The 9144-nt window shown below is 48.0% G+C and overlaps 1 protein-coding gene across 3 annotated transcripts; it reads left to right on the top strand.

Moving 5' to 3' along the window:
* The first annotated feature begins 341 nt into the window (after positions 1 to 341).
* AKR1A1 (aldo-keto reductase family 1 member A1) lies at positions 342 to 9006 on the top strand. Of its 3 annotated transcripts, none has more exons than XM_081055840.1 (9): positions 342 to 553; positions 2659 to 2748; positions 4591 to 4710; positions 4882 to 5033; positions 5670 to 5865; positions 6181 to 6380; positions 6645 to 6717; positions 6992 to 7078; positions 7723 to 9006. In XM_081055840.1, exons 2-9 carry the CDS (start codon positions 2665 to 2667, stop codon positions 7786 to 7788), a joined length of 978 nt encoding a protein of 325 aa, XP_080911966.1. In that variant the 5' UTR covers positions 342 to 553; positions 2659 to 2664; the 3' UTR covers positions 7789 to 9006. The 3 variants fall into 3 exon arrangements, with proteins under 3 accessions (XP_080911966.1, XP_080911967.1, XP_080911968.1); XM_081055841.1 differs by having other exon boundaries at positions 478 to 553; positions 2581 to 2748; XM_081055842.1 differs by lacking the exon at positions 6992 to 7078 and having other exon boundaries at positions 478 to 553; positions 7723 to 7923.
* Positions 9007 to 9144: the final 138 nt, after the last annotated feature.

Genomic DNA, 9144 nt, shown 5'->3' with positions numbered 1-9144 from the left:
TAAAAATGGGGGGGCAAGGGGCCGGCCCGGTGGCTCAGGCGGTTGGAGCTCCATGCTCCTAACTCCGAAGGCTGCCGGTTCGATTCCCACATGGGCCAGCGGGCTCTCAACAAAAAAAGGCAAAAAAAAAAAAAAAAATTAAAAAAAAAAATGGGGGGGGCAAGGGCTGAGGTTCAAACCCAGGTCTGTACAATCCCAGAGCCTGAACTATTTTCTCTGTGCTCTGCAACTGGATTTGACAATTTTGGACCTGTTAAGTCTCAGACACCTATAGGACACACAGAGGGATCTGAATATGTAAAACGGGGATGGGAAGAATCAGTGCTCAAGGTGATAACTGAAGACATGAACTTGACTAGGGAGTGAAAGTAGGATTGGGGTCAAGTCTGAGGGACACCAACATTTATGGGAGGAAAGGCCCGTGCAGCCAGGGAACGCTTATACGAATACTGTTTTCCTCTTTTTCTTGTGTTTTGTAGTTCCCTGCATTCAAGTAGCAGCTGTAGAGCGCTCTGAGAAGACTGAGCCCCAGTGAGAAGGAGCCTATGATCAGGTAAGGGTTAACATAGGTTAAGGGTAGTGGTTGCGGATTGCTGTTGTGGTCCAGGCTGATTGGGGTTGTGGTCCAGCAGGTTGCAGTTGCAGTCTAGCTGGGAATATTGTGCCCTGAGTCAACGTCAGTTGTTGCCAGACAATACACAACTGAATTCTGAGAAAACCATCCCCCAAAAAGCTCCCTGCTATTATAGATGTATTCAGAAACGTAGCTTGAAAAACCCCCACATACCTTCTCATCAGTGCAGTTGTCTCTCTTACACTCTGCCCACTCTAAGCATACTTAATAAATCTGCTCCTCTTCTCGTCCTGCTTTGTCTTGTGAATTCTTTCACTACCTGCGAGCAACCACGACAACCTAGGTGCCAGCTTGGGAATAATATAATCAAATCTGAGTTCTGATGCTGCTACCTCTTCCCCCACACACCCAGCTTCTCTTCTAGAATCTCTCCCAAGATAACAGGGTTTCTGAGTGCTGCCAGAGTTCCAGCTAGGCAGTTGCTGATAAGCTCAAAGCCGATTAATGCAGCACTGGGCTGGAAAGCCATTGCCTCAGGCTGAAGGTGAGGAAGTCAAGAGCTGGCAGAGAATGACTTTCTGTCCTAGAGAAAAATTGCTTCTGCTGTGGCCCCTCTATTCCATCCTTTGGATCTCTTGTTCTTTACAGATCTTTTTTAGGTCTTCCTACCTCTCTCAATGATTCCCAGCCCCCAGTTTCAATACAAAAGAAAGGGAGAAGCAAGCATCAGGTTTCTTCTTTCTTTTCCCCTTAGGCCAGATTTTGTTCAAGCTCTTAGCCCAGGTGTAATTTCAGAACCCTCCCATGTATGCTGGGAAATCTGGGAGAGGCCAACAAATTACTTTCTTGGGGATCAAGCCCAGGAAAGCAGCCATAGACCCTAGGGGCAGCTGGCAGGCTGGTTCCTCCTGTGAAGTCCAGACATGCTTGCCTGATCCCTGGTAAGTTTTGTACCAAAGAACACGACGTGTGATCAAACGATACGGTGAATGTTCAAATTAAAAAAATTTTATTACAGTGAAAGACACATTGCCATTAATCCCCCTCAAAATACTCCCCCTCGCTTTGAACACACTTAATCCTATCATTCTTGCCACTTTCTGAAGCAGTTCTGGAAATCCTCTTTTGTGAGTGTCTTTAGTTCATCCTCCGTCATGACAATGCTCCATGTCACACATCGATTCTGGTATGGCAATTTCTGTCAAATAAAAACATCACAATGTGCCCTCATCCATCTTATTCACTAGATCTGGCACCGTGTGACTTCTGGCTTTTCCCCCAAGTCAAAATGACCATGAAAGGAAAACGTTTTGAATCGATTCGGGACATCAAGGCAGCCATGACAGACCAACTAAAGACACTCACATGTACATGTGTCTGCTGCTGGCACGTGTATTTTATAGGTCTGTTTACCTGCCTGTTTCTTGCCTTTTTCCATTAGTTCCTCCTTGGATCCTTGACTCTGCCACTTCTTAGCTGTTGATTTGTGGCAAATAACTTCATGTCTCTGAGCTTGTTTTTTCATCTGAAAAATGGTATACCTCTCTTGTAAGAGCCCCTTCAGGCCTAGCAGCATGGTGGATGAGACCTCTGTGAGAGGATATCAGCGAATCTCGGTAGTTCTTACAACCTCCTGGGAACGTTCATTTCATCCTCAGAGAAGTGGTGCTTCCTTGAGCCTGTTTTGTCCCCCGGTCTCACTTTGTCTCATAATGGCCTTTGCCTGTGAGGTCTCATTGGCTTGAGACATTATGTAGTCAAGACTAGGTACTTCTGGGGAGCCAGCCCACCTTTGTTTTAGGTACTAGAGCTCTTTAACACAGACCTTTAGCTTGGTAGAAGGAGGGGCAGCCAGGCTGGTTGTCTAGTTAGTGTTTGTCTGGGAGTTACTGGTTTTGGTTAATTCTGAGCACCCTGTCTCAGCTGCTTCTGCTCACAGGCACATACACACAATCGCACTTTTATTCTATCATCTCTATGCCCACTTTACCACCCATATTTTACAGGAGTCTTAACCAGTGGGTAGCTGAAGGCCAAGCAGCAGCACTGATCCCTGCACCATTCTCTTCCCGTGTGTGTTTCAGGGAGCAATGGCAGCTTCCTGGGTCCTCCTGCACACTGGACAGAAGATGCCCCTGGTTGGACTGGGCACCTGGAAGAGTGAGCCTGGCCAGGTGAGAGATGGGGGAAGAAAAGGCGGGCTTCTTGGACCTCTGCTAGGGAAAAGGCAGTATTTGCGAGCGAGACCCTGCATGTTCTTTAGCAACTCCGTCCCTATCCTTCACTTAAAGTGGGATGAGCCTGGAGGGCAATGGGAAGAAACACAGGAAGAAGGGACAAGCAATGTGCCCTTGACTTCTCCAGCTGACTCAGAGGAGGGGCCGAGGGGGTCAGTAGGGCCAAGGGCATAGAAAGGAACCTTTTCTATAACTGGATTTGCACTGAGTGCTGTGGCAGCTGTGGCACCCCTATACTGACCCCTAATATGGCACTTATCACCCTCTGCTGTGATCATGTCTCCTGTCCCACTGGGCTCTGGGAGAGCTAGGCCTCTCTCACTAGTCTCATTCTAGAGGTAGGCACACAGTAGGTGTCAGGGTTTGAAGAATAACTAGGTCAAGTGCATAGACCAAGGATTAGCAAATTTTTTCTTAATGAACCAGATGGTTAATAATTTAGACTTTGCTGGACAAGTTGCAAAATATTTATGTAACCATTTAAAAATATAAAAATCATCCTTAGCTCAAGGACTGAAAAAAACAAAAGGCAGCTGCAAGACCTCTGCTGTAGACCCTTCCAGCCTCAGGGAGCCTGGGAATGGAGACTTGCTTTCCTAGGGTTGACAGCTAGCGATTCAGCATCCACCTGGCATGGAGCCTCTTCCCAGCACTTGGTCACATTTTCTTGGACATCTGAATCAGAAGTTTGGAGACTAAGTTTGGGAGGGACGCTTCTCGGGCAGTGAGAACAGCTTCTTCTCTCTGGGATTTTGACTGGTGTTTGAGGTGTGGTTTGATGACCTCTGCCTTTTTTCCCTTTGCTTTCCTTCCTATACCTTCCTAGGACTCTAGAGCCAGGGTCTTTGTGCTCCAGGCAGGCACTGACATAGCCTGGGATAAGTCCAGGAGCTAGATGAAGGCAGCAGTGGAGGCCTGAGCCAGGGCCAAGATGGGCATGGAGCAGCAGGGGTAGGGTCAAGGGGGAGTATATCTGGATATTAAGAGCTGCACCTAGATGGGGATCTTGAATGGTAAGGGACTGGCACCTGGTTCTGCTTCTGATACTATGTTTCTAGTTGTTCTTTTTTTTTTTTTTTTTGAGAGCCCACTGGCCCATGTGGGAATCGAACCGGTAGCCTTCGGAGTTAGGAGCATGGAGCTCTAACCGCCTGAGCCACCGGGCCGGCCCCTCTAGTTGGTTTTTTAGCAAATTGACCTGTACTTCTACCTTGTGCCTGCTTTCTTCTCTCCTGATGGATCCTCTGGGCCCAGCTGCCATCTCACTTCTCCTCCTTCCTTAATTTTTTCCTCCTCTCACCTCTTCTGCTCACCTGAGCTTCCAGAGCTTGCTTGGTCTACATGTCCCTAAGGCTCTCTCTCCAAGAAACCTGGGAATTATTTACCTGTGTATCATGTTTCCCTAACCAGCTCCTCAGGGCTGGGGACCTGTCTTCATGACCTCTGCAGTGTATCCATCCATCTTCTGAACATGTTTGTAATGTATAGCTGGGATCACGTTGCTGGTTTTTTGCTGGGCCCTACTGAGATTTGCTTGGGTGGGAAGGAACCATGGAGGTTAGTGGGATGGGGACAAAGTGTTTGGGGGTCTCTGAAGAGGCTTCTGTTCCCCTAGACTAGAACCGTCTTCCATCTTCTCACCTCCACTGCATGGATGACTGCAGTGGTATATTCTTGTCCACTTTCATCCTCCCCCCTCCCCCCAATCAGTGACCCTTAGGAGGGCAGTTTCTGGTTCAGCCCAACAGCGCTGAAACCTTTGCTTCTCTCACTTGGCAGGTAAAAGCAGCTGTGAAGTATGCGCTCAGTGTAGGCTACCGCCACATTGACTGTGCTGCTGTCTACGGCAATGAGACTGAGATTGGAGAGGCCCTGAAGGAAACTGTGGGGCCCGGCAAGGTGAAGATTGGGGCCACACAGGGGTGGGGTGAGAAATCTCAAAGGCTGGGGCTGGGGCCTGGCTGGAGGCATCTAGTATCAGCTCCCTTCTAATTCCTCTCCCAGAGGTGAGGGTGGGTGAAACTGGGTGCCCATGGCTCTTCTCACTATGGGCCTTGCCCCCTGTACCAGGTGGTATCTCGGGAGGAGCTGTTTGTAACTTCTAAGCTGTGGAATACTAAGCACCACCCAGAGGATGTGGAGCCTGCCCTCCGGAAGACGCTGGCTGACCTCCAGCTGGAGTATTTGGACTTGTACCTGATACACTGGCCTTATGCCTTTGAGTGAGCTTTGCCAGGGTCTTCATTCAGGAAATCAGGGTGGGGGGCAGTCATGTTAATAACTTATCAAAAGTCACAGTAGCAGAGCAGGAGAGGAACATTCATCTGTGTGGCAAGCTAAGGAGCTTGCCATGGGAATTCAGCCTTTTCTGCTATAGCAGCCAAGAGTTTAGCTACAGAAGGAGTGTAGCTTCCTAGGGTATGCATGAATGGTCCCTCCTGCTCCCTTTATTCGTTCTGGAAAGAACTAGCTTCTGCTGAACTGGGCCCTGGGGTTGCAGTAAAGAATCAGCTCCTGCAGAGGGTGCGCGAGAGGAGCCTACCATCAGCTCTGTGCCCCGTGCTGGAAGAAGGCTGCAAGAATATGCAACTCCCTGAGGAGGAAGCTGTTAAGAAAGACTTTCCTGAAGAGAGGAGATACAATCTGTGTCTAGGAAGAAGAGGAGGGGAAATGGTCATTCCATTTAGAGTTAACACTTGAGTCATGATCTAGAAAGGTGAAAAACCATGCTTGTTTCTCATTCTTGGCCCTTTGCCCTTCCTGGGCTTGGAGTATGGGGTATAGAGTGGCTGGATAGGCAGATAAGGCAAAAGTCTGGCATTTGTGCTCACTCTTTTGGGGGGTTGTCTTTCTCTCAGGCGAGGGGATAACCCTTTCCCTAAGAATGCCGATGGGACTATGCGCTATGACTTCACCCACTACAAGGAGACCTGGAAGGCTCTGGAGGCACTGGTGGCAAAGGGGCTGGTGCGGGCACTGGGCCTGTCCAACTTTAGCAGTCGGCAGATTGATGATGTGCTCAGTGTGGCTTCTGTGCGTCCAGCTGTCCTGCAGGTGAGCACAGCAGAGCAGATCAGTTAGGTTTGGGAGGGTAGGTGTGCAAGAGCATGAGTGAGCAGATGACGTGTCTACTTCATAGAGATGACTAGCAAGTTGTCAGAAATTTTGGTGCAGGATTCCTCTGCATAAAGAAGAACATTGAAATGTGGGAAGAGAATTAGATGGTCAATGGAAAAGAAAGTGAGAAAAGCAGGCTGAGGGGAAGTGGGGGGTCAACAGTGCAGGGTTGGCCAGGACAGCATGTCTGAGTGTGTGGCCAGGCAAGCTGCGTATGGTTACCTCACGGTGATGGGTTGTTTCTTGGCTCAGGTGGAATGCCACCCGTACCTGGTTCAGAATGAGCTGATTGCCCACTGCCAAGCACGTGGCCTGGAGGTGACTGCTTATAGCCCTCTGGGCTCCTCTGATCGTTCTTGGCGCGATCCTGGTGAACCTGTCCTGCTTGAGGATCCAGTGGTCCTGGCACTGGCTGAAAAGCATGGTCGTTCCCCAGCCCAGATCTTGCTCAGGTGCGGGCAATCTTGGGGAAAGGAGGTCAGGTCAGGGAGAGGGCTCCTGGGTTGGGAGGCAAGGGTTTAGGGGTTCCTTATCCAAGTGCCTGGATGAGGCTGAGAATCTTGCCATGTGATCTGGGGGGAGGTCGCTGTAAAGCATGTCTGCCATTCCAGTGGGACTCAGAGTCTCCAGAAGCTTAGAAAAGGCGGCATGGAAGACAAAACAATGCTTATGAGTACTGACTCCTCGTCCTCATCTACCTCAATCCTACACCTTAGGTGGCAGATCCAGCGGAAAGTAATCTGCATCCCCAAGAGTGTCACCCCTTCCCGTATCCTTCAGAATATCCAGGTACTTGGTGACGGGTCCTAGCTTCTTTAGCCCATGGGGACATAGTCTGGCCCCGACACTGCCTGGCTAAGAAGGCAGTGTTCTGGAACCCCAACTTCCACTCACAAAGCTGGCTTTCCTGACCCCCATTCCCCATTCCCAGATTTCTGTTTTTTAAGGAGGGTGCAGCTCACTTTGGTCCATGAGGGGATCGAACTGACAACCTAGGTGCTACCAGCACCACACTCTAACCAACTGAGCTAACCAGCCACTCCCCCCGCCCTGCCATCCCCAGGTTTTTGATTTTACCCTTAGCCCAGAAGAGATGAAGCAGATAGATGCCCTTAATAAAAACTGGCGACTCATTGTGCCCATGCTTACGGTGAGTATGTATCACCTCCCAGTCAGGGAATGTGAGATTTGGAGCAGAATTCTGGCCCAAGTCTGGCCTCAGCCTTGCTAGTCAGAGGAGAGGCAGAGTGGTGTTATTGGTAGGATTCCTGTTCTAGACACAATGGGCTCTTTTCTCTTTATTCAGCTCGGGGAAGTAGTATGGGTCAGGGATAAAGGTGTATAGCCTATGAATCCCAGTCTTGCTTCTCAATATCTTGCAAGCTGAAACATTGTTTAACTTCTCCAAGCCTCATCTTCCTATCTGTAAAATGATCCCAGTTCCTGACATGTAGCAAGCTCTCAATAAATATAAATGAGGGGAGCCTAGAAGGCATTCTCAACCTTGATAGAGGATTTGAGGTCAGGTTGAAGTCTGTTGCACATAGGGAAATAAATAGTTCCTTATCCTGGCTGAGACTGCACACTTGTAGGGACGGGGTCAGCTATGTACCAGGCTTGGGTTTGGTGTTGGAATGCTGTTGATACTGTGGCATTCTCTGAGGCGGGGCCCTGTCAGTGCTGTGTGGTATCATGCTGTACACAAGTGAGGTTGTTTGGGAAGATTCGGGGGAAAATGCCCAGTGTCTTTGAAATATTAACTCCTAATGGAGTCATGTCTGCCTCTCTTTCCAGGTGGATGGGAAGAAGGTCCCCAGAGATAGAGGGCACCCTCTGTTCCCCTTTAATGACCCATACTGAAACCACAGCTTCCTGGCTTCCTTTCCAACTCTCCAGCTAGGAGGTCCTGCCACACCCAGAGAAGGAGTTAATAAAGTCATTGGAGTATCTACATTGCTTACTTGTCTTATTTTTCTGGTCGGACCTGGGATGGAAACTGTTTTCCTTAGGGATACTGGATACCACTTGCTCTGTGCCTAAACTTACCTTTGTTCTGTAGGGATCAGAATAGAACTAAATGCCATTTCTAACTTGCCTGAATTAGGTACGTTAGTGAAGTGGCGCTATCTAGTGGCATCTCATAGCACTGCATGTTGTCTCAGAGTCTTAACCGAGAATGCCCAAAATTCGTCACCTCCGTTTTGAGATCAGGGCAGCGAGAGTCCTGTGGTTTCACGGAACTGCTGGGCCTGAGTCTTGAGTTTCCACCCATCCCCTACCCTGGTCAGTGCCTAGGTTTAGGAATATGAAGAGCAAAAACAACCTTAGCTTGCAAAATCAGGAAAGGTGGGAATGGATTTTTTCTCTCAGACACTATAGTCTTTGCATAGGCTACCTGAAGGAGGCAGAGTCAGCCCCAAGGCTTGTCACTCTGCACCTAAGGTCCTATCTTAACATACTTAATTGTCTCAGCAGAGGCCACTGAGGTTTTAGGAAAATTCCTCTAAACTCCAGTCACACAAAACTCAGTTTTCCAGTCAAACAACTGCTCTTAATTGAGCAAATATCTATTGGGTACTTATATAGGTTAGGCACAATGCCTAATTCTGGGGAATATAACTATAACTAAGACATATAAGTCCTTACAGTCTACTTGAGACAGACTTTAAAGTAATTGCATAATTAGTTTAATTACAGTTAGAAGAAGTGCTATAAAAAAGTGCAGAGTGAGAAGACTACTGTTTTAATCAGTAGATCTGAAGGATGAATAGGGATTAATTAGATGAGAATCGGAATAGTGTTCTGTGCAAATTAGGTAGCTTGGGGGAAAAGCCTTGAAACTGGAAGAAGCTTCTGGAAAAACCTAAAAAAGGCTTGTGTGACAAACTGAAAGTGAGCAGAGGTGGAATGACATGAAATAATGCTGGAATTATCTAGGGGTCTGGTGACAGAGGGCCTAGGACAGTGGGTTAAGATATGGGTTTTTTACAATGGGATTTATAGATAATGTAATACAGAACTGTACACCTGAAATCTATGTAACTTTACTAACAATTGTTACCCCAATAAACTTTAATTAAAAAAAAACACACAGATTTGGGTTTTTTTTTCATCCTTAATGCAGCGGGAAGCCATGGAAGAGTTTTTTTGCAGGAATAGCATGGTATGATTTGTCTTAGAAACACAACCCTGGTACAGTGGATTACAAGGATAAAA

Source organism: Rhinolophus hipposideros (genome assembly GCF_964194185.1).
Source record: "Rhinolophus hipposideros genome assembly, chromosome: 8".
NCBI classification, from domain to species: Eukaryota; Metazoa; Chordata; class Mammalia; order Chiroptera; family Rhinolophidae; genus Rhinolophus; species Rhinolophus hipposideros.
This window is presented reverse-complemented; position numbering and strand designations above follow the sequence as displayed.